Raw genomic sequence first — 26,532 nt, forward strand, 5'->3', positions numbered from 1 at the left:
CAGCTCTGATAATAAAATTATATATATACTTATAGACGTACATTGAAGCGGAAAAAAAATTATGATATAATGAATTGTATGTGTAGTAAGTACAGCTAAGAAATAGAACATTGGTAGCAAAGAAAAGTCTCACCTTTATTTTCAGTTTTTTTTTCATAACATGGCACCATTCTGTCATATTTGCAATTACAAATCACACTCTGTATTTCAAACTATGTAACAGAGAAGAGCAGTAAAACCTTATCTGAAGCTGCCTCTCACTTTGATGTATAAGTGCTTCAGAAAATAGGACTGTCTCCGACACAAGTTGAGCACAGAGGAGCTCTTTTGCAACTAAAGTTTCTTAAAGGACAACCGAGGTGACATGTGACATGATAAGATAGACATGTGTATGTACAGTGCCAAGCACACAAATAACTATGCTGTGTTCCTTTTTTTCTTTCTCTGCCTGAAAGAGTTAAACATCAGGTATGCAAGTGACAGTTTCTGTCCGTCGGGACGGGTTGGACCAGGTCAGACTATAGCATAACCCTCACTGATAAGGAATTACTGGCATAAAATACTTTTCTGTCAGTAAATGGCTTCCTGGAGCAGGAAAGAGATAAAAAGGGTCAATACTTCATAGATTTGAGCTGTAGCATACTTCAGTGAAGGTGTCATTGAGCAGAAACAATGAAACAGTAAAAACTTAAAAACTAGATTTAAATATTAAATAAAACTGTGGGATATCTTAAAAAGTCATTTTTTGGAGAAGGAGGATAGATACATCTGTTTTTCTCATCAGTTAATTTTCACCCCGGATGTACTTTAACCACTTTACCCCCGCGCGTACGTATTTCTCCGCCCCTTTTTCCATCCTTTAAAAACCAGGGACGGAGAAACACGTACTTTCCGCGTTCCCGACGCTGTCCGCGCTCCCGCTCGTAAACACGCCGCCCGCCGCTAGTAAAACCGCCGCCGCCCGCTCGCCCGGAGATCAATGAACGGGAAAATCCATTCCCGTTCGTTGATCTAAGCCCCGCAATGATCAGCTGCTCTCCTATGGGCAGCGCGATCATTGTGAGAAGAAACTCACGTGTCCAGCCTCCTTATTCTTCCTCCAAGCTTCCGGAAGGAGGCTTGGAGGTCGCAATAAAGCAAAAAGTTACTGTGGCCATCTTGTGGCCAAATAGTAAACTACACCCTACACATTTTTCACATACAAATAAATGACTTTTACACAAAAAATTAACTCATTACCTCCCACACTCCCCATTTTTTTTTTTTTTGTAATTAAAAAAAAATTCAAAAATTTACAATTAAAAAAAATACATAATTAGTTACCTTAGGGACTGAACTTTTTAAATATTTAAGTCAAGAGGGTATAACACTGTTACTTTATAAACTATGGGCCTGTAATTAGGGATGGACGCAAAACTGAAAAAAATGCACCTTTATTTCCAAATGAAATATTGGCGCCAAACATTGTGATAGGGACATAATTTAAACGGTTTTATAACCGGGACAAAAGGGCACATAAATTTCATGGGTTTTAATTACAGTAGCATGCATTATTTAAAAACTATAATGGCCGAAAACTGAAAAATAATTTTTTTCCCCCACATTTTTCCTATTTTCCCATTAAAACACATTTAGAAAAAAATAATTCTTGGCATAATGTCCCACCTAAAGAAAGCCTAATTGGTGGCGGAAAAAACAAGATATAGTTCATTTCATTGCGATAAGTAATGATAAAGTTATAGACGAATGAATGGAAGGAGCGCTGAAAGGTGAAAATTGCTCTGGTGGTCAGGGGGTAAAACCCCTCAGTGGTGAAGTGGTTAAAGGTAGCCCTACATCAGACGACTTGGCCACTGATCGACCAGCTGATTATTATAATCGAATCGGACGGAAATTGGTGCTGCCAAGTATATGCCCGAATGACAATGCGACCAATTTCAGGACGAAATTGGTCACATAAGTCTATCACACATGCTGCAAGATGTTGCCCGACTTGCTCGATCTGGTGCGCCGCGGTAATAGCGTGCAATTTCAGGACGATCAGGAGAAAACCCCGGCGCTGTCTCCCCTAATGTTAAATGTCCCCTCACCCCAGTGCAAGTTATACATTACCTGTCCGCAGGCTCCACTTGTCCTCCGCTGGCTCTTCATACACGTGCAACCCACGTGGTTGCCTAGCAAGGCTGCCGTATGACATCAGACACACACGTAGCCACGTTACTAGGCAACCAGGTGGCGCTCCTGAATGAAGAACAGAGTGCGCATGGAGCCAGCGGGGACAACCAGAGGCTGCGGACAGGTAATGTATAACTTGCACTGGGGATGGGGGAGCACATTAAACATTGAGGAGATAGCATTGGGGTGGCGGATGGAACTTGATCGGGAATTGGCCTGCAGTGTATGGGCAGTCGACAGATCTCTCTCTAATCAGATTCGATTAGAAAGAGATTTGTTTCTTTGTCAAATCTGCCCATCATCACTAGATGTATGGCTACCTCAACTCTTCTTGTACTGGAAACAATATGAGACTCATATCTGTGCTACTAATCTTCTATTTCTAAAGCTGGGAATACACGGCTCGATTCTGAGTCATTTAGATGGCTCGCTAGATAATTTCCGACACATCCGATCTCCCGCCCGATCGAGTATGCGCTCGATTCTGCATTTAGGACAATGGAAAAAGATAAGAGAATTACCAGCAGAATCGAGCGGCAAAAACGACTGGGCGCAGAATCGTGCGCCAGAATCGACCCGTGTATTCCCAGCATTAGCTGCACTATACATACAATGCATTATATTATACGTTTATTTTCACTTCAGACTCCCTTTAAATCCACAAATGTCTGCCTGTCTGTTATAATTGCCTGACTGCCTGTAATGATTAGCAGACACAAGTCGTCTTTAACTAGTTTGTCACATTACACATTTCTTTACAGGTACAAAAAAGAAATGTGAGGCCTCCAAACAAAGGCACAAAGCACTGCTAAAATGTGTAAAGAATCTTGGACCTGTGAGCTGAAATGGCTTGTGGGAATCAATGCACCTTTCACCAATCACACAGGGAGCGTGAATCACAGCAAGAGACAGTCTCGTCTGTGACTTGTGTGCAGATCTCTCTCTCCCAGTGTTTAAAATACCCAAAGGTAGAAGTAACTACCAGAGGCAAGAGCTCAAATATCTGAAATGTCACTGTGAAACTGTTCCATTCTTTACATAGTTTTTGACATCCTCCCTTGGACTGAGGCCAACAATCTTATTCCTGTCAGTTCCTCCCGCAGAGAATGGCATGGGATTATGATTATAGGATTTATGGAGGGAGCCCATATAGGAGAAGCTTTCAGGGCTTATTGCAATCAACATCATTGACAGAAAACCTAGCAGAGTTGAAATGTCCCTGAAGGAGTTAGCTCGTGCATACTAATATATAGTTGCACTCTTCTGACATACTTACGTTTTACAGCCAGGAGAGTGTTGCCATGGCAACATGCCACTGATGTCACAGCGTAAGGGTGGCTCTCCTCCAGCTGAACCATTTTAGGTACCCCAGTTCCCTCATCTCTGCGCCCCAGTCGTCCCCTGGCTCCTTTGCCCCACGTGAAGACTTGTCCATCTGCAAAGACAAGGCCTCCAGTGGTTAGTCTGGATTCATGGACGGGAACATTACATAAACAGACAAAGCGGCTGCCATGCTGTCCCCGTGAAAGCCTATGTCTCACATGTAAAAACATGCAAGCCAGGAAAATACAAGACACTTGTCAAAACACTGCATTAGTTTGTTTTTCACATGTCCTTCCAGGGCTTGCCCACGTCCATTTTATGGCTCAAAGAAAAAACATCTTGGAATTTGAGACCAGATATTTTCTGAGAGACACTGTGGGGGATTACTGATGACGGTGGTCCTTTAGGACTATCTGGAGGCTGACAGAACAAAACCATGACTTATGGGAACTAAAAACCCGTACTTCAAATGCAGAAACTGAGATGATTCATCCATGGTTCAAACTTCTATTAAATTAAAGAAGCACAGCAGTAACTAGAAAAGTGTTACATTTCCAAAATGTAGTGATGTAGAGCAAATAAAAATATTTTACGATTTCAGCTGTATTAAAGTCCACTTTCCATTAGAGAGCTATGGAGGCCACCATCTTGACCTGCTATTTTTATAAATTATAACCAACCTTTGTTTAAATATCTGAAAAAAAACAATTATTTTAATTAAACATATCAAATAACACAAATAATAAACACATTTTTTTTACATATGTCAAGTTTTGATTGCTTAAAACGTGTTCAAAGATTATGATGCCAAAATGTTAGGCGTTTCCATTATTTTGTCCAACCCCTGTACTTTAAAGCAGGTTTATCTTTATGTCAAGAAACTGAGTGGAGCCATACACAAGTGCTATATGACAGCATAGATAAACCTCCTCATGGTGACATTGCCAAACTTCGCAGTGTTTTTAGCAGAAGGCATTTTATTCCTTTTAGCCTACTCCATGTATTCCTGCTAATGTTTCTCAATCGGAGTATATGTCTTCAGACATTCTATCCTGACCCCTAGCTGGATAACAATAGAGCAGCGTTTTTTAACATTGTTACAGAACATACATCGCCTTATGAAACCTAGGTTTTACCAAGTACGACCTGATATGGGAAACGCTGTCAAGTGCTGTTTGATTTTATATCTTTATCTCTATCTCTATATATCTGCATTTATTGCCAAGTACAATTCAAAGTGATTTATCTATAAACTTGTGCCAAACATTCCTCAACAGATTTAATTAACAAAAAACACAGGCTTTCGTATATTGTATGTATGATGCATTATTTTAAACTCAAAACTCACTATAGCGATCTGAGTTTGATAACTAGAAATTACCCAAGAGCCTATTAGAATTAGCCCACTGGGTACATGTCGCAAGTGTTGGGATCCTGGGCTCCAGATCAGTGTTTCTCAACAATGTTACTAGAAGCACCCTATTATGAAAGACAGTTTTTTCCAAACACCCCTAGTATGGATAATGTGATAATGTAATAACATTTTGACACCTATGCATTTACTGGCAGTGATCCAAGTATAGGTAAATGTTTCCCATGATATCTTATGATGCTTTTAAATCGGTAAAAAAAAGCATACTAAGTTTTCAATAAATGGTTTATTATCTTCTAAAAGTCAAAGCTTGTTACACTGAGTTAATTGTATGTATCCCCTAAACCAATGAGTAGTGCCCCAGGTGTACATGTATCATATCTGAAGAACCTGGGCTCTACTTTAGGGTGATACCAGAAGTTTCTGGAAATGTAACCAAACGTTTTATTTTATTTATTGGACTTCAAGGATACTTGACCCCAGGAAAAGCCACCCAAAGTAACCTCTAAGCATTGTTTTTTCCTCTTCTTAATACACCCCCCCCTTCCAGACACCACAGCCATTCATTAAAAAATATGATATACAGCGAAAGTCATAGTTTCAGACAGGAAGACACAAGCCAGGAAAGGGAATGGGGTGGGGGAAAGGAGGGAATGGGAAAACAAGAGGCAGGAATAGGAAGGGAAATGGAGGAAATGTAAACGATACATCTTCATATAAGTACAATTCTTTGTTTGACCCAAAAGTGAATAGAAATATTAAATTGGAACTATCATCTAGAGCAGGGGTCTCCAACCTTTTCCGGCTCGGGGACCGCTTTCTGACCAAATTTTTCTCTGGGGACCGCGACCTAGTGGACAGTGTCATATGCAGTGGGTTGGGGGGGGGGGGGGGGGGGGTTGTTGCCCCAGTATAGGGAGATAGGGAGTTTAGTTGCCCCAGTATAGCCAGTATAGTGCCCCAGTATAGCCAGTATAGTGCCCCGTATAGCCAGTATAGTGCCCCGTGTAGCCAGTATAGTGCCCCAGTATAGCTAGTATAGTGCCCCAGTATAGCTAGTATAGTGCCCAGTATAGTTAGTATAGTGCCCAGTACAGCCAGTATGGTGCTCCAGTATAGCTAGTATAGTGCCCAGTACAGCCAGTATAGTGCCCCAGTATAGCTAGTATAGTGCCCAGTACAGCGAGTATGGTGCCCAGTATAGTGCCCCAGTACAGCCAGTATAGTGCCCAGTACAGCCAGTATAGTGCCCCAGTATAGCTAGTACAGTGCCCAGTACAGCCAGTATAGTGCCCCTGTATAGCTAGTACAGTGCCCAGTACAGCCAGTATAGTGCCCCAGTATAGCTAGTACAGTGCCCAGTACAGCCAGTATAGTGCCCCAGTATAGCTAGTAAAGTGCCCAGTACAGCCAGTATAGTGCCCCAGTATAGCTAGCATAGTGCCCAGTGCAGCCAGTATAGTGCCCCAGTATAGCTAGTATTTTGCCCCAGTATAGCGCCCCAGTATGGCTAGTATAGTTGCCCAGTATGGCGCCCCAGTATAGCTAGGTGAGTGCCCAGTGTAGCGCCCTAGTATGGGTGGGTGTGTAGGTAGTGCCCCTCTCCCCAAACGGCCGCGCGCCTGTTACCTTATGAGCAGTGGCCGCTTCCTTCCTTATAGTCCCCCAAGCGCCGCTCTCCTCTTATCGGCAGCATCTTACAGCAGCGCGTATTGCGACTGCTGTAAGGAGGGAAGGAAGCGCGTCAGCATATCGCCGCTACAGGAAGCCGCTGACGCGCTTCCTTCCCTTCCTTACAGCAGTCGCAATACGCGCTGCTGTAAGATGCTGCCGATAAGAGGAGAGCGGCGCCTGGGGGACTATAAGGAAGGAAGCGGCCGCCGCTCATAAGGTAACAGGAGCGGTGGCCGCGGGGGGAGGGGCGAGAGACCAGACACGCCGCGGCACGGTAGGAGACTGCCAACGGACCGGCAGTGGGTCGCGGCCCAGTGGTTGGGGACCCCTGATCTAGAGAATATCTAGATACTATCCCAACATTTCACTGAAAAACAAAGGAAAAGAAATAAAAATACTGTTGCCATTTGCGTGTAGGAGTTGACCACAGGCCACCCTCCTCAGTGGGAGGAACTTGTGATCTCTGCAGTTTATAAGTCTTGTTACACTTGTCTTATAAGTCTTGTTACACTTGCAGCAAGGGTGCATAAATCACAAACCTGGATGAACAGAACTGCAAGTATTTTAGTATTTAAAGAGGAATTTTGATCAAGGATTGAACTTCATCCCAATCAGTAGCTGATACACCCTTTCCCTCCAGAAATCTTTACTTTTTCTCATATAGATCATCAGGAGGGTCTGTATTGCTGATATTGTGGTGAAACCCCTCCCACAGTGTGATGTCATAACCATGGTCTTAACAGTTTGCTGTCTGTGAACCTCATTGCATTGTGGGAAATAACAGCTTTTTCCCTCTGTGTATAGAACTTTTTGTAACAAACATTCCGTACAGATCACCTGGCAAAACGAAAGATGTCACCACCTGTGATAAATTTCAAAATGTAAATCAGGGAGAGGAAAGATTTTACAGAGGGCAATCACTTACAAGATTTTTCATAAATGAATATTGTAAAAATTAAGCAATTTTTTTAATTATGTTATTTTCACTACAGTTCCCCTTTAAGGCAATTCACATAAATGTTTTTCAGCTGTGCAAAGGTATATTTAAAGTGTTACTCCAGTCACAGAAACAGGACGTTACTTTAGATGTGCCCAGGCAAAAACGCATCAGCCTATTATTAATAGAAATCATTTTTATAACATTCTGACATTTTGATCTGCAAATAGTTTTCTCAGTGTCATGTCTCAAACTTGTACTGTTCTGTCCTGTACTATTTCACATCTAAACAATCTGGTTTGGTTCATATCACCTGTGCATGTGATAAGTACACTTAAGGAGCCCATACACTGGTCGATTTCAGCCATCGATCGATCGATTCTATCAAATCAGAAATCGATTCTTTCAAATCAGCCAATCGATTGATTTGTGATTGATTTGCAATCGGTTTAGATCAATTTGATCTATCTGACAGGATGGAAAATCTAGGTCGATCTGCTGCTGGCAGCAGATCGATGGCCAATAGAGTTGCATTGGATATAATGGTGCAATAATGCATTTAGATCGATTTTCAATAGATTTACAATAGATTTCATTCTGAAATCTATTGGAAATCTGTTCCTAGTGTGTGGCACACATCAGATAGAATTCTGTCAGATTCGACTTGACAGGCATCTGACAGAAATCTATCTGATGGTCGAATCTGCTGCAAATCTATCAGTGTATGGCCACCTTTAGCTTGTTTACCTAATTAACTTGTTAATGGAGACAACAGGATACATAATCTATTGTGCTAGGAGAAATTCTACAGTAGGTAAAATAATGGACAAATACAGTGGGTTGCAAAAGTATTCGGCCCCCTTGAAGTTTTCCACATTTTGTCATATTACTGCCACAAACATGAATCAATTTTATTGGAATTCCACATGAAAGACCAACACAAAGTGGTGTACACATGAGAAGTGGAACAAAAATCATACATGATTCCAAACATTTTTTACAAATAAATAACTGCAAAGTGGTGTGTGCATAATTAATCGGCCCCCTTTGATCTGAGTGCAGTCAGTTGCCTATAGACATTGCCTGATGAGTGCTAATGACTAAATAGAGTGCACCTGTGTGTAATCTAATGTCAGTACAAATACAGCTGCTCTGTGAGGGCCTAAGAGGTTGTCTAAGAGAATATTGGGAGCAACAACATCGTGAAGTCCAAAGAACACACAAGACAGGTCCAAGACAGGTCAGGGCTCAAGTTATTGAGAAATTTAAAGCAGGCTTAGGCTACAAAAAGATTTCCAAAGCCTTGAACATCCCAAGGAGCACTGTTCAAGCGATCATTCAGAAATAGAAGGAGTATGGCACAACTGTAAACCTACCAAGACAAGGCCATCCACCTAAACTCACAGGCCGAACAAGGAGAGCGCTGATCAGAAATGCAGTCAAGAGGCCCATGGTGACTCTGGACGAGCTGCAGAGATCTACAGTTTAGGAGACTCTGGGAGACTCTGTCCATAGGACAACTATTAGTCATGCACTGTACAAAGTTGGCCTTTATGGAAGAGTGGCAAGAAGAAAGGCATTGTTAACAGAAAGCATAAGAAGTCCCGTTTGCAGTTTGCCACAAGCCATGTGGAGGACACAGCAACCATGTGGAAGAAGGTGCTCTGGTCAGATGAGACCAAAATGGAACTTTTTGGCCAAAATGCAAAACGCTATGTGTGGCAAAAAACGAACACTGCACATCACTCTGAACACACCATCCCCACTGTCAAATATGGTGGTGGCAGCATCATGCTCGGGGGGTGCATCTCTTCAGCAGGGACAGGGAAGCGGGTCAGAGTTGATGGAAAGATGGATGGAGCCAAATACAGGGCAAACTTGGAAGAAAACCTCTTGGAGACTGCAAAAGACTTGAGACTGGGGCGGAGGTTTACCTTCCAGCAGGACAATGACCCTACACATAAAGCCAGGGCAACAATGGAATGGTTTAAAACAAAACATATCCATGTGTTAGAATGGCCCCGTCAAAGTCCAGATCTAAATCCAATCGAGAATCTGTGGCAAGATCTGAAAACTGCTGTTCACAAACGCTGTCCATCTAATCTGACTGAGCTGGAGCTGTTTTGCAAAGAATAATGGGCAAAGATATCAGTCTCTAGATGTGCAAAGCTGGTAGAGACATACCCTAAAAGACTGGCAGCTGTAATTGCAGCAAAAGGTGGTTGTACAAAGTATTGACTCAGGGGGATGAATAATTACGCACACCCCACTTTGCAGTTATTTATTTGTAAAAAATGTTTGGAATGATGTACGATTTTCGATCCACTTCTCACATGTACACCACTTTGTATTGGTCTTTCACGTGGAATTCCAATAAAATTGATGCATGTTTGTGGCAGTAATGTGACAAAATGTAGAAAACGTCAAGGGGGCCGAATACTTTTGCAACCCACTGTAAAATGGCAGTTTATCAGGGGATGAGTTTATATCAAATTCCCACAAATAAGTCTCACTTTCATTTCCAGTCTAGGCTGAGCATGACCGGCCAATCAAATAAATAGAAAATGATCACCTGTTCAATCAATCAATCATGTTCTTATCTATGATTTCTCTTTGCAAAAGAAGTTCCTAGTGCTAGTTCATACAGGTGTACTATTCAGGGGGTTTTCAGCGCTTTAATGATTGCTGGCAATCAGCAAAGGGCTGTGTCAATGTAATCCTATGTGAGCATTCGTACTGCAGAGCTGCAATTTGTTTGAAACCACAAATCGGCTGATTGCAGATTTTTTGAGCATTTTGCGTTTGAAAGGACTGTGCAAAACTGCACCTTCTTTCAAAATCATGTAAAATCATGTAAAATGGAAATCACTAAAGACCCCATCTACACCATAAATTTTTTGTCCGATTTGATTCATTGATTCGATTCAATCCGACATGTCCGATCGGGATTCGATTCAATTCAATTTGCCATTGCAAAACAATTGCAAATTGAATCGAATCGAATCCCGATCGGATATGTCAGATTGAATCGAATCAATGAATCGAATCGGACAAACAATTGTATGGTGTAGATGGGGTTTTCGCATTTTGCGACTTTCAGTGTGACCTAGCCCTTAATAGAATTGATCTTGTCTAGGCAACTGCAAAAAAAGGCAGCAATAAATGAAAGGGAGGAGAGGGGTGTCAGCATTGGAGATGACACTGCCAGACAGAAAAACATACATTTGGTAAAGGTGCCAGTTGAAAGGGTGAAGGAAATAGCCGGTAGTAGAATATTGGTCAATTTTCCAATACTCTACTACTTCAATTATATAGTCAAATATCTGTAATATTTACTGATATTTTACTATGACCTAACCTCTCTCTACTCTCACACAAATCCCCCCCCCCCTGGTGGTAAAAGTAACCTTACCCCCCAAACCCCCCCCCCCCCACCCCGTGCCTAACCTTAACCACCCCCTTAGTGGTGCCAAACATTAACCCTCCCCGGTGGGTAACTAACCTTAACTTCCTCCTTAAAGGGGGAACCTAACCTTGACCCCCCATACTTACCCTATCATACCTGCCAGTGTCCTTTTCCACATGACATGTCTCGCACCCTTTTTAACTGTTTCGGCACAAGTTAGCTGAGCACTGGTGAGAAATTTGGGGCTCCATATAACCGACAAAGCCAATTTAAGTTTTGTATTCCGCTCATATTTGCTGTGTATATTTATGCAGAGTGGAGAGACATTGGGGTGGACAAACTGTGTGAAACTGACCATGCAGTTTATCTGTTTACCTATTTCCTGTATTTAGCCTGAACTGAATAAGGGTGCACTAAATGTAATGATCACAGTGTATACAATGTAAAACCTCACCTGCACAAACAGCCACAGTGAAAGCATCACCACATGCTACCATTGTCACCTTTAACCCCTGTGGTGCACTAACAAGATATGGTACTCTGCTGCTTCTGTGAGCGCTGGTGCCGAGCTGTCCATGCTGGTTGCTGCCAAACGTATAGCACTGACCCTGGGCTTGGAGACAGAAATGAAGAAAGGCTATGAATGAGAAATATCTCCCCCCCCCACAATCTCTCACATCCCTGTGTATTTGCACTACAACCGCATGTCAACACTAATGTTAGCTTTAGTATGTCACAGTGAAAAACTTTCCCTTCCATTCACAAAAGGACAGGAGTGTTGGTCATTCAGCTCTGTGTGAACACAAAATCCCATCGCAAACAAGGCTTTCTCTCACATTTCCTACACACTTACACACACAATCGCACCCCTTGTCTCTGACAGTATCAAGTTAATTCTACTCACAGGTTACCGCAGCTGAATGTGAGGTTCCCACATCTGCACACAAGATGGCTTCCTGATTCAGAGGCGCTGATTGGACAGGAGTAAAGGTGTAAGCCTCCTCCACTTGACCCTCAGAACTTGGCTCACTCACAGACATTATGTTATCAAGTCCAAGCTTGTTAAATCTGAGGAAACCAGGAAAGAGATTTGAAAGTAACGCTGTTAATATATAAGACTGGGCATATAAGACGACCCCCAACTTTTCCAGTTAAAATATACATTTTGGGATATACTCGCCGTATAAGACTACCCCTCTTGAATGTTGGACATTTGTATACTGTACTGTATGTACTGGTGCTATACTGTGTAAACAAGTACAGATACAGGTGCTGTACTGTATGTGGTACCCAGTATACAACAACCAGCCAATCACCGCAAGCACTTTACCGTGATTGGCTGGTTGTTGTATACAAAGCCTGCCGGGATTGGTCAGCTATCCCTGTCTCCAAGACTATCAGAGCGGTAGCGCAAACACGCCTCTTTCACCCGTCTGGCCCACCCTTTTATACTACTACCTCCTTCTCTGCCTCTCAGATTATTATTATTATTATTATTATTTTAGTATTTATATAGCGCCGACATATTACGCAGCGCTGTACAGTGTATATATATATATTGTCTTGTCACTAACTGTCCCTCAAAGGAGCTCACAATCTAATCCCTACCATTGCCATATGTCTATATTATGTAGTGTAAGTACTGTAGTCTAGGGCCAATTTTTAGGGGGAGCCAATTAACTTATCTGTATGTTTTTGGAATGTGGGAGGAAACCGGAGTGCCCGGAGGAAACCCACGCAGACACGGAGAGAACATACAAACTCTTTGCAGATAGTGCCCTTGCTGGGATTCGAACCAGGGACCCAGCGCTGCAAGGCGAAAGAGCTAACCACTACGCCACCGTGCTGCCCCAGATCTCACATATGTGCACTGGCGCCACTTCACTGCAGACTTCAGGAACAAGAACTGAGAGGCAGAGAAGGAGGTATGGTAATAGGATACAAGGGCGGGCCAGATGGGTGAAACAGGCATGTTTTTATGGGCACAGTGCCACTCAGCACACGCCCTATAAGACGACACCAGGCTTATAAGACGACCCCCAACTTTTGAGAAGATTTTCCTTGGGTTAAAAAGTAGTCAGAATATACATGTATATATTATTGTTTTTTTTAAAGGGGGTTTTAAATACACAAAGCAATGACATTACTATTATGTCTAAAATAAGCCGCAACGACAAACTACAATCTTACTTTATGGATGTAACAGTACTCTAGATACTAGAGTTTTCTCAACTCAGGAGGAAGAAAGACAAAAAAATAATAAGCAAATCAAATGGAGAGAAACAGAAGGAGAGAAGAGAGAAAAAGAGAAGGAAATGGTCTGGGAATGTTGGTGAGAACAAGATCTACAGTAATATGGATGAACTAGTAGACCTAAGCCCGTTAATATAACGGGCTCTAGGACTGTCTCATAACCCTACTCCCCTGCTGCCACCACCGCATGTCAGCCCGAGGCGCGCACACGTCTGCCCGCACACACGCCCGCCCGGCCCAGTCCTCCTCCTGTCCCAATGGCCGTCCGTGTTGCACATGCGCAGTAGCGCAAACGCATGGACAGAGGATTATTATATAGGATTAGGAATTAGATGGCACCAGCGATCTCCAAGCCTCCTGAAAATGGTACATTTTATCATGTAACCTTGCTGTAAGCATTTCCCTTGTATACCATAAATGTTATAGTTTTTTCCCTAAACACAACTTTCTTCCAAAAATCTGCAATGGAACACCTTGCAGCCGTGAGATCTAAAGTGGGCCGCAGTCCTATCTGAATATGTATGTGTATTGCATAACTTGCCCATTGTGGGCCTGTACTGTAGGACAGAGCCAAAAGATGTGTGCTAAAAAACCCTGGGAGCCACACTCCCTCCAGCAGAGAGGTGAAACAGATGGAAACCACTTGTAAAGCCTCTCGGGGTGAAGTACAAGGGTTTTACTTTTATCTGCCACACAAGGTATTCTTTTAGTGTAATTTAACTTGCATCTGTCAAGTTTATCTCTTCTCTCCCTGCAGCACTTGCCATGTGACAGCAGAATCACAGCAACTATTTATTGTCCAGTGCTGCGTAATATGTTGGCGCTTTATAAATACAATAAATAAATAAATAAACTGTTTCTTTAGCAGCGTTAACATGAATCAGCTGGTCGTTTGTGGATTTACACGGCCACACAGAGGGGCGGTGATCAGACCCCCCCAGCAGAACATCCCCCTAGTGGGGAAAAAAAAAAGGGGGGGGGGGGGGAGTCTGATCGCCCTGCCTGCCTGCTGATCTGTGCTGTGGGCTGGAAAGTCCACGCAGCACAGATCAGTGCAAAATAGCCCGGTCCTTAAGTGGTTAATCAAATGAAAATGGCGTTTACATTCCGATGAACTCTCGTAGTTACTGAGGCATCACTATCACCAAATGAATAAGGATGGTTTGACATCACTGAGTGGCTGTACAAGAAGGTTATAGTCTAGTCTGTAGTAAACATGCACTTTTAACCTTCCTTTTTGCAATTAACTCCCTATCTACTTTTTAAGGAATTAAGGTGCCCATATATCAGGCGACTTGGCGGCCGATCAACCATCTGATTTGATTATTATAATCGAATTGGATAAAAATCGGTGCCTTTCTTTCACGTTTGGGTTATATATACTTTTCTCTATGTTTCTTTGATTGGTCCATCTAAAACTCTCGTCTATGACCTTAAGGTGAGGAGGTCAGACTTTTCTATGTCTTGAAGGTACACACTTGTGTTATAATTGTATACCTCTCTGGAGGAGGGTCTTTTGACAGCTAACACTTCTATACATTTTTTGATCTCCATTTTGTGAGTAGATGGTGATCTTAGCCTATAACTCTACGGTCCGAGGTAAGAGGACTGGACTTGTCTCCCTTCCCAATGATTGCTTTCTTGACACCAGGGTCTGGATTTATTTGGGAAATGTTTGTTTCTTGTGTTGAGTAGATATATGTGTATACTCATACATACTGTCTATTTCCGACATTTAGGATCAATTGGATGGTGCTTCTGGCTTTGGGAGTGTGGGATCTGGGTCGCCTCGTTTGTCGGGAATGTAAAGGCCTTCCTATATGGACTCCTCAAGATTGAAATTTTAAAAAAATTTTTTTTCTTTTATTGTTCCTGTATCTCTTGATTGTTTCCTGGCTGTATTGCTATTGAGGCCATGTTTTGGAATACTGTTTTAAATTTTGTCTTAATATATATATAAAGTATTAGTAATGAAGTTTATAGGATGCTTATTAGCATAAGACTATGATTATTTATTTATGTACATTCCAAATAATCGGGTATCTGTTTAGGATGTTTTGGATACCATGTGAAAGTCTTTGTTTTTATGTAATAATGTTATAATCGTTATTCCTCTTTTCTCCACTGGGTGGCGGCATACTTCCTTATCTGTAGAATCGCATATTTCTTTCATTGATTTTCCTTGTAATATCCCATTAGTCTACTAGATGGTAGCAACTTGATTTTTTATGCGTATCATTTAGTTTTCATGCGTTCCAGTGTACGATTGCCTGACCTTGCGTGCTGACGCTTCTGACGGCACGTGAGGTTAGGCTAATGACGCGGCCGCGTCCGGGGGGATTATTTAAACTGCGCCAGCTTCCCTATTGGATTGTCCCTTGGCAGCTTCGGCGGAACTAGTGGGACAGCGCGGGCAGCGCTGTACAGCCTTTCCTGGTCCTCTTAACTCTTTCATTTGGTGAGTCTTTTTGCTTCCTACGATCTCCTTCCCTGCTCATTCATGCACTTTAGGTGACTTCAGATTTGGCTATTGCGGCCATCTCCTTGCACTAACCTTTACCTTAAGACAATCTTTGTCTTTATTTACTTGGCTATTTGATCAATTGTTGTAGTTTGCACATTTCACTTTTTTGATTCAATGATGTATGTTTATCAATTTTTGCAGTTATATGTTTGTTTTATAATTAATTTGATTTTGCACGGTTATCACTTTATCTCCATTAGGGAGTTTTCAGTCTATTAATTAGCTTTTTTAGCACTAGCACTTCATCTCCAGCAGGAGAGATGTGAGAATAGTAATTTTCAATATTTATATGTTTCTTCTGGGATAGTGACCTGTGGAGCAGGAGTCCCTATTACTATTATTATTACCATTATTTTCAAGATCAGGACTCCGCTTTTATTCACTTATCACAGGAGCAACCAGAAGAGACTATACTTATGATATCTGTCAATAGACTCAATTGTTAATTTATTACTTAGGGACACATGTACCAGGTCTGGCTGTTTGTTTTTAATTGATTTTAATTCATTAGCTGGTCATTAATAAAGGTTTTTTCATGGTAACTTTGGTGTCCTGAGTTATGCCTGATTGAATGCTTTTACCTATCATTAGATCACAAGAGAGGGGGTCTTTTTTCTTTTTTTATCACCAAATGAATAAGGATGGTTTGACATCACTGAGTGGCTGTACAAGAAGGTTATAGTCTAGTCTGTAGTAAACATGCACTTTTAACCTTCCTTTTTGCAATTAACTCCCTATCTACTTTTTAAGGAATTAAGGTGCCCATATATCAGGCGACTTGGCGGCCGATCAACCATCTGATTTGATTATTATAATCGAATTGGATAAAAATCGGTGCCACCAAGCGCATGCCCAACCGACAATGTGACCAATTTCGGGTCTAAAAATTGGTCGCATTGTCAATTGTGCATGCTGCAAGATGCTGAGCTAACTTGCTCAATCGGGTGCACTGCGGGAATGGCGTGCAATTTCGCGATGATCGACTATTGTGACGAAACCCCCAACACTGTCCCCCGGGGGCGCATTCCCCTCTCCATACACGCGAGCCCCACGTGGTTTCACACATGCGTACTCTTACCAGGAAACCATGTGGCCCGCGTGTGTATGCAGAGGAGATATACCAGAGGCTGCGGGGGACAAGCGCAGGCCGTGGACAGGTAATGTATACTTTACACGGGGCACTGGGGGGATATTTTTCATTAGGGGGACACAGCATCGAGGCTGCAAGGCCGATTCTGGATCGATTTCAGCATGAAAGTGGTTGGGAATCGTCCTGCGGTGTATGGGCAGCTAACAGATCTCTCTCTAATCAGATTCGATGAGAGAGATTTGGTCGAATCTGCCGATACATCGCTAGAAGTATGGCTACGTTTGGTCAGATTTATCAATTATCTTGATCTGGGCGGTAGTAAAAGCTGTAGCCATAACAGTTTCTACAGGCCCGGGACCAGGTGGGGGCCCTATTTGCATCTCATCACCTGCACAAATCATGAATTTTATTACAAAAGTGGTTGCAGTGAAACAGTATACTGGACATGTCCTTCAGATTCAGTTAACAACTTAAAAATAACTTATGCTTGTGATTCTGCTGCAAACACATTGCATGGTATTTACTGTCAGCTTACGCCAATGCAAATATACCGTAGATGAATAACTATAAACAAATGTGCTCAGGACGTCTTCATCCAGTAATTATGTAAACAAGCAGTCAAACTTGACCTGCCCCATCAGCATTTAACCAGATAGCAGACAGTCCTCATCTTGGGAATGATTGTTTATAGCTATTTAATCATTGACAGAAAGGCAAAAATTGTTCATGTGAAAGTTTTCTGTCTGCAACTATCTTTACACTCTAAAATTAAACGTTATTATCACACAAACATATAGTGCCAACACATTTATGCAGTGTTTTACATTGTATGATGAATGATGCACCTCTCTCACCAAACCTCACTAGCTAATATTCCCACCACACACACTATGGCCCATATGCTATGCACTTTTTCTCCTGAGTTATCTCCTAAGAGATAATTTTCATATTCTCTTTAAAACAACTCTTCAGCATTTCACAATTGAAGAATACCCAAAACTGCCCTCAACCAATCAGTGAGAAGCAGGAATGTGGGAGGGGAGATGACAAGCTACCCTCTCGTTGGCAATGTACCAAATAGAGCCAAGCTGACTGAGATAAGATTTATTACAGCAGAAACACTTATGATTATATTGGAATGCTTGCAACGCAGGGTCAGGTTGTAGACTGCATAATAAACACAGAGCAATGGGTAAATGGAATTTGATTTTGTGGCTGACAATCCCGCTTTAAAGTGTAACTGGCAGGCATAAAATCAAAAATCAATTCTTTATTTTTATCTGGTAAACAAGTAATAAGGATGCTAACCAGGCAATCCAAAAGTTAAAATCTCTATTAGTTTTCTTGTTTATGAATGATCATTCCCCAGTTTACCCGACTCTTATTTGGTACGTTGCCACAAAAAGGAAGTTGCAGGGCATGCTGGGTTGTCTTTTTTTGCTTTTTTATTTCCCCTCAGACTTAACTAATGTACAGAAGCAAAAAAGGACAACCCAGCATGCCCTGCAACTTCCTTTTTGCGGCAACGTACCAAATAAGAGTCGGGTAAACTGGGGAATGATCATTTATAAACAAGAAAAGTAATAGAGATTTTAACTTTTGGATTGCCTGATTAGCATCCTTATTACTTGTTTACCAGATAAAAATAAAGAATTGATTTTTGATTTTATGCCCGACAGTTACACTTTAAGTATTTTCTTGCTTTCCGGTAGTTTAAAGGCATGCATTTTATGACAAGGTGTGAAAATATTGCCTAGGTAAGAACTCAGGAGAAAAATGTAATTGCATATGGGCCTATGTCAGATAAAAGGTGACAGCTGGAAGAAAAACAGCACAGAATGAGGCTTTGTTCACACCATAAATCGCCAGTGCTATCACAAGCGCTGAGCGATTTATAAAGAGTTTTTTCCTCTGCTTTTCCCTACGCTTTGCACTTAGAAAAGCGCTTTTCTAAGCACTTTTGCAAAGCAATTCATTTTTTTTACTTCCTGGCGTCAGTGTATTTTTTCATGAAAGCGCTGGGGAAATAGCTATACAAAGCGCTTTTTCAAGCACTTTGCTATTTCCCTATACCCTCCATTGAGCAAAAACGCTCAGAAAATGGTACAGGTAGCGCTTTGCTGAGCGTATCGGACTGGAAACAAACCACTCGGATGTGAACGCTCTCATAGGATTTCACAAGCGCTTTTAAGGCGATTTTAAAAATCGCCAGCGCTTAAACAAAGAAATAAAAACGCCCTAGATGTGAACAAGCCCTCACAACTGTTCAATGAATAAAGCCCTGTGCACAGAGTGGCAGAGAGGTGGTGTCAGCCATTACCACTGTGTGTGCAGTGGATTGTGGGTGACTGGAGGCAGCAGTATAGTGTGTCAAAAGTAAAGAAACCAGTTCAGAAGGCTAGATTTCCACTAGAAGCATGAAAATCGCATGTATATTTTTGGATGCAAATAGTGTGATTTTTACAAAGAAGGAAGTCCTATTTTTATTATGGATTGCATTGGTGAAAAACACAAAAATCGCATCATGTGCGATTTTCCTGCATGCAATTTTCCCCCCAAAAAATAGAAGATTTTTTTCTGGATGCAATTTTTGTATCTAATAGAAAAAGACTCATAGCAGTTCATTGTTTTGCGAATTTGTGTGCCAATATTAAACTACACAAACTCAATCGCACCTTGTGAAAACAGGCCCTTAAATCTGAGTGAATGGCAACCCTTATGTCACACAGGGAAAGTCTGCAAGTTTTTGCCACATGAGATCAAAGATTAAAATTCACTTCAAGTTTCCCATATCACTAATGCTTTACACTGCCCTCCTGTTTCTTCAGTCTTAGTAAATCAGTCTCAAAATTTGTAACAGCTCCTGTTTAATGACTAACAGAGCTAAGAGATTTGTATGTACCGTATTCCTGCACACACAAAAATGTGGTCACATGATTAACACACTACAGACAAAACAAGTGAAAACCTTGTGTAGGCCCTGAATCGAGACAGGGGTACCCCGCACACCGAGTTTTAATAAATGGGTCATGGCAGTCTGCATTATGCGTGATTTTCCAAACGCGCTGTATGTGTGGAGAAGATTCAGACAGCCGGCCTGCATTTATTTGGACATCATGCACTGTTTTTTACATTGTGCTGCAGTGGACAAACGTGAATCGTGTACAGTACTTTCGCATGTGGTGTCTGGATCAATAGCTGCAAAAAATACACATACAAATGTGAACTTACCCTAAGGGCACTTTCACACCAAAGATTGTGAAACGCAATCACAAACGCATTTTGCATTATATCTCTGCTGAGAAGATTCTGCTCACTCCCTAATGACACAGACAGGCGTGTAACAATAGCCCCCCGTAACCCCTGCCACCACGCGGGGGGTACCACTCCTGCTTTGACTGGTTGACTGGCTGCGGAGCTTCATACTTTACTTGTGTACAGCAGCGAGGCAGGTCCTCCTCACTCTGCATTGTAGCCGTGCGATGTGCAGGAGATGTCCATGTGACTTTCGGCTCTGCATGTCACATGACATGGGGGGAGGGGGGGGGGGCTGGCAGAGTTTTTGGAAACGCATTGAAAAAACAGTGAAACATGCATCCTGGCAGATCTTCTAACTTTTATCTACTCCACTGAAAACTACAAAGTATGGATTGTTGGTCCACTTCAATGAAAATGAAGCATTACGGACAAGAAGAAAAGAGGAACCTGTACATGCCTATCGTGACTAGCATATAAACAGAGTAAAGACAGCAATTAATATTGTGACACTTATTGTATTCTCTTGCTCTTTAAGACACATACACACACACACACACACACACAATCAATTGCTCAGTTATTTTAAGGATACACAGTGGGAGACATGGCAGCGCTGCCATGTCTCCCACTGTGCAAACTTAAATGTAAGTATACTAGTGGCTAGCTGCATTCACTGTTTTAAATTCACTCTCAAATTTTTAGATTAGAGTTAGCACATAATTTTGCATTTGTTTTGCATTAGAGGCATGTATTCAGCCCTAGGGGGCTCTGCATTACCGCTGATGGCTCACAATTCAGGTGCATCCTTGAGCGCTTATCATTTGTCTGTTTTGCTTATTTTAAGGATACCTTAGCGCTCTTGCAAATTTAAAAACGGGCGCAGCAGGCATGTATAGGTCTCCTCATGCTGACCTCTACTCCCCTGTCTTCTGCCCTCTCTGTTACGTTTTAATAGCCCCCCCAAAGCTACTTCCTGGTTGAGAGGGTCGGTGCTCAGGCTCTTCCCAGCGACGCACTTCCTTGATCACGCCCACAAGTGCTCTGTGCATGTCTACTCTGTCTACTGACTGGTCCTTTACAGCAGTGGAGCTACAATACTCCATACATACATCTGACATACAAAATACTCTGACCCACACATTACCATGTTTGCAACCTGAATGTTCTATGACATGATTCTAGCATACATACCTGTTACTGCCACAGGAAAGGATCTGATTGCCCACAGTTAAGATCATAGAGCTGTCAATGCCACATACAACTCTCTGGGGTTCATAGTCCTGCGGAATGGCCACTTGCTGGGGGGAATTATGGGATTCCTGACTGCCCAGTCCCAGTCTTCCTGTTGTAACGAGAGGAATAGGAAAAACGTATAAACTGATGCTTGAGGAGCACTGTAGGTTTCCACTATTTTACCCAATGCAAAAAAATGTCTCCATAACATGAAGAGGGGAAACAGATGCTAAAGTCACACACAATGTTGGTCTATCTGCAATGACGATTTGTCAGTGTGATACTGCAGATTCTGGGTCCGATGAGCGGAAAGATGACACAGGAAGTTGAAAGACTAGATAATGGCTGGCTGTAGGAAGGACAATCACAAGACTGGCTGGACAGAAATACAAATCCTTTAGCTGGAAAAGCAGTTCAGGGTAGGTATTTTTAATTGTGTATTTGGCTATCTGACTAATGTTGCTTTAACTTAAAGTGGACCTCAACTCTTGCACAAGACGGAAGGAAAACACAGAGATATGCACCCTGTATGTATTTAGAGAGTTTAGCCTGTCTAATTGTAATTTGATTTCTCAGCTGAGTCAGCTTACTGCCTCGGCAGAGCAGCTATATTTGTAAACACAGCATTTCCATAAGAGCAAAAAGTAGACACACTGCAGATTTATTGCAGGATTTGTATCAGCTGTAACAAAGAAATGTTTTTCTATAAAAGTTATTATGTGGTTGCGTATCTTTTAGAGCAGAGTTCATAGTTCAGTTCCGCTTGAAGGGTAAAAAGTAACAAAAGACTACTAAACCATACTGTAACTGTTACAAAGATATTTCAGTAAGATATAAAATATTAAAGTCAAGCAGCCTCTCTCTCAATAGACAGCTATGGGTGTGTTGGTATTCCCGGCACAGCTATGGAAAATATTTCGCAATAAATGCTTGCTACACTCTCATGATACATTTGGATCAATAGTGATAATACTCATATGTAATTGCTTTTAAATTAATGCACTTTGTACATATCATAAAACAAGGGGGAAAGGGCTCAGACAATGAACAGTCAGCAATCACTTGGTCCCCTGTGCATAACATCAACTTCGGTCAAAGCTGAACCTGAGCTGTGTCTGAATACAGAACAAAATCAGAACTGAGTCTTGACAGACTGAGTTCAATTAAATGTTTTGGTTGAGTATGGCCATGCTCTCCCTCCATTGACTGCACTTCAGCCTGTGCATTAATGCATCACAGGGAGTGTGCCATAACCCCATTACCAAGAAATGCAGGGGAGTGGGGGATTGCTGGAGCAATGAAACTGTGACCACTGCTCTAAACCTGTGATATTGATAATAATGATACGGGGTCCTGGACCTGGAGTGTCCCGATGAAGTGGCCTGAGGCTGAAACAGGTAATGCTCTGAAGCAGTACAAGTCTTTGAGGAAAAACGTAATTTTGAAGGCATTTATCCATGAAAACCAGGTGAACTTGTAAGGAGACCATGGGTTAAGCAAGGGGATAGGAGAAAAAGTTTAATTCAAAATAATATTTTCCTCTCTGTGAAAAGTGAGATCCCAGCAGGGATACACTGAGATCACAATGGGGAAAAGTGAGATCACAATGGGGAAAAGTGAGATCACAATGGGGAAAAGTGAGATCCCAGTGGGGAAAAGTGAGATCCCAGTGGGGAAAAGTGAGATCACAGGTGGGAAAAGTGAGATCACAGGTGGGAAAAGTGAGATCACAGGTGGGAAAAGTGAGATCACAATGGGGAAAAGTGAGATCACAATGGGGAAAAGTGAGATCACAATGGGCAAAAGTGAGATACCAGTGGGGAAAAGTGAGATCCCAGCAGGGAAAAGTGAGATCACAATGGGGAAAAGTGAGATCACAGTGGGGGAAAGTGAGATCACAGTGGGGGAAAGTGAGATCCCAGTGGGGAAAAGTGAGATCCCAGTGGGGAAAAGTGAGATCCCAGTGGGGAAAAGTGAGATCCCAGTGGGGAAAAGTGAAATCACGGTGGGGAAAAGTGAAATCACGGTGGGGAAAAGTGAAATCACGGTGGGGAAAAGTGAGATCACAGTGGGGAAAAGTGAGATCACAACGGGGAAAAGTGAGATCACAATAGGCGAAAGTGAGATCACAATAGGCGAAAGTGAGATCACAATGGAGATAAGCGAGATCACAGTGGGGAAAAGTGAGATCACAAAAGGGAAAAGTCAGATCACAGTGGGAAAAAAATCAGACCACAGGGGAAGGGAGGGGGGGGGGGAATTAGATCAAAGTGGGGAAAAGTGAGATCCCAGGGAGAGAAAGTAAGATCATAGCAGGAAAAGTGAGATCACAGGTGGGAAAAAGTGAGATCACAATAGAGATAAGTGAGATCACAGGGGGGGAAATTAGATCACAACAGGGAAAAGTGAGACCACAACAGGGAAAAGTGAGACCACAACAGGGAAAAGTGAGATGCCAGCAGGGAAAAGTGAGACACCATGAGAAAAAAAAGTGAGATCACAAGGTAAGAGTGCAGGGTCAGACTGGGACACTGGGGGCCCACCAAAGAAATTTCAACCTGGGGCCAACACATCCCCTGATGGCGGTAAAAAAAGGGCGTGGCCATGCACAAGAAGGTGGGCGTGGTCATGATGTATTATGGACAGGGCCAAATGTACATGATCTTAGCAGCATTGTAATTTAGAGGCACTGCTGCCCAGCAAAACTTTGCATAGAGTCCCCTCCTTCTATATAAAGTAATGTCCTACTTTGCAGAGGTTGCAACCGCATTGGGGCCTTTGGGCCAAAAGGGCCCCAAAGGGCCCACCCTAAACTACAGTATTACCTCTCTATTGGTCCTTTGCTCATAATAATCACTTCTATAGATACTATATGAACAGTGGTGATCATTAACAAGCTATTTCCCATCCCCTTCTTGCACCTCTGACACTGTAGTTGCCATTGGCAGGTTTTGGTGCATCAAATCAATTGTTATGTATAGAGTGCTTGGGGGCCACATTGTAAAATTTGCATTGGGGCCTACAGCTCCTTAGCTACACCACTGCTCTCAGCATGAGTGATTACAGCACTGAGAAGAGAATTTTTGTGCTGCAGGCAGCAATTGGAGCTCTGTCAAACAAGGAGGGGGGCCCACCTGAGACCTGGAGGGGGGCCCACCGAGGGAAAAAAACTGTACTACTGTGGCCCAGTCCGACCCTGGAAGAGTAAGATCACAGTGATGTCTGTGCTGCCTGTCTGGTTTTCCACTAAATTCTGAACTGCACTACTGGCTTTATAAAATTACAAAAGTAATGGCTAAAATTATGAATTTGTTTACATAAGAAGATAGCATGTTTCACTTCTTCCAGTTTTAGCTTACACTGGAAGCAGAAGTAAGTAATAATCACATGATTGCAACCAGCCAATCCGAGCATTGTAAATCAGCCACCTAATAAAATCTATTGAATCCTCCTCCATGGAGCAATGTAGAAGGAAATAGTCATGTATTTCCTGTTCAGATATTTCCCATGTAGTGTACTGCAACTGTTTACTCAAATGCCGCCCACAGTTTACCTGAACAGTCTAATAAGATAATGACAGTTATTTGGAAAGTGTTTGATCACAATGGGAACCATCTGTAACTATGATAAAATCTAAGGCTGACCTGTGTGAACCAGACCTAGATGTTCCTGTTCTACCTGTACGGAGTGCCCTGTACATTATACTGTAACAAGTTAAATAGCATAAAGACCAGTATGTAATGGCAGTGTCAGAGAGTTTTCATCCATGGAGGCTCTTGTCACATACATGCACAAAGAGGTCACAACAACTCTTACCATTGTCCCCACGGCCCCAGGAAAAGACTTCTTTCTCATTAGAAACAGCGAGGACGTGGGAGGCCCCGCAGGACACGTGAACTATCTCATAACCCAGCAGAGCTTCTACAATCTTGGGCTGTGAGAAAATGCAGTGGAAGTGTTACATAATGCCACAAGTCTATCATAATTACAGCAATATTCTATGGACATTATTAACTGCACTAGTATCTACAGGCCAGGAACTACATGAACATATTAAACAAACAAACATATAAAAAACAGCATTGCTTTAAAAGAAAAAAATCACACAACACCTACTGTGAAGCATGGAGGAGAATTGATCACTTTTTGGGGCTGCATTGCTGTGTCATGGGATACATTGAGTGTGTGCAGGTAACAATGACATCTCAAGACTATGAAGACATTGACATTCTGGAGACCGTCCAGTGTCAACGTGCTGTCTCATTCACCGGTCATGGATATTCCGACAATCACATAATGCCGGGAATACACACGTTTTTTGGGCAGATTTACTTTCCGATCGATTTTCAGATCCTTTTTCCAATTGATTTTCCGATTGTTTTTCTGATCGATTTTCAACCACTTCTATGAGAATATGAGAAAATCAATCAAAATAAAGATCTAAATAAGATCTGACCTGTCGGAAATGATCTATTGAGCCACTTATCTGCCGAAAAACTCATGATGTATACCCAGCATAAGACTCACAGCTGAATACATCCAAGAATAGCTAAAAACAAAACATTGTTTTGGATTATTTTGAAGTGGCCTTTCATGAGCTCACCTGAATCTTATGAAATATCCATGGAAAGGACTGACACATGCAGTCTGGGGAAGGCACCCTTCAAACCTGACACAGCTTCCCAAACTCAAATTGACTTAATACATTTATGTGAATCCAGTAGGTTGAACATGGAATGAGTGGGACAGGGTGGCTCAGGTCAGGAGGAGGTAAGAGGTAGACCGGCCAGATTGGAATGTTGTGTTTACTGTGCAGGTTGAATGGTTTTCCAGGCAGGCAGCCTGGGCAGTCAGGTTAACAGTTTTATTGTTTTGTTGTTTGTTAAACTTTAAAACTCAATAAAAAGCTTACTTTTCAAAAAGAAAACAAAGAACCTGACAAAGTTGGAGCTTAGGAAAAATAGACCAAACTACCTGCTGGCAGGTGCAGATGTCTCATAAAGAGAGGTACAGGTCTGTACAATTGGTACAGAACACCAGTGAGACTACATAAATGGGACTGTTGAGCTCAGAGGCCTGTTTTAGTGGATGTGGCGAGTCCACGGACCAGATGTGACACCGTCAGCGAATTCTGGGATAGCTTCTAATTGTTATCTAGTTTCCAGGGTTTTCACATTGACAAAATACCTTGGTAGCTTTCTTCCACAAGCCTGCTCCTGGGTGCATTAAATCTCAGAATGCTTTTGTTAGTCAGGTCTGCAAAACTGCCGAGGCCCTATTGGCTAGA

At 42.2% G+C, this 26,532-nt stretch overlaps 1 protein-coding gene across 6 annotated transcripts in view; it reads right to left on the bottom strand.

Moving 5' to 3' along the window:
• The window catches only part of NEK8 (NIMA related kinase 8), a 173,764-nt gene that overhangs the window by 82,617 nt on the left and 64,615 nt on the right, over positions 1-26,532 (bottom strand). For 5 of the 6 annotated variants that reach the window (XM_068270141.1, XM_068270145.1, XM_068270143.1 and 2 more), the window contains exons 10-14: positions 25,062-25,179; positions 21,204-21,354; positions 11,792-11,955; positions 11,342-11,500; positions 3,452-3,610 (exon numbers count right to left, since the gene is read on the bottom strand). In XM_068270141.1, the coding sequence (XP_068126242.1) occupies positions 3,452-3,610; positions 11,342-11,500; positions 11,792-11,955; positions 21,204-21,354; positions 25,062-25,179 (751 nt within the window). Of the gene's footprint in view, positions 1-116; positions 586-3,451; positions 3,611-11,341; positions 11,501-11,791; positions 11,956-21,203; positions 21,355-25,061; positions 25,180-26,532 lie in introns of those variants that run through there. The other variant, XM_068270142.1, reaches the window with a different exon arrangement.

The sequence above is a fragment of the Hyperolius riggenbachi genome, chromosome 2 (genome assembly GCF_040937935.1).
Source record: "Hyperolius riggenbachi isolate aHypRig1 chromosome 2, aHypRig1.pri, whole genome shotgun sequence".
NCBI classification, from domain to species: domain Eukaryota; kingdom Metazoa; phylum Chordata; class Amphibia; order Anura; family Hyperoliidae; genus Hyperolius; species Hyperolius riggenbachi.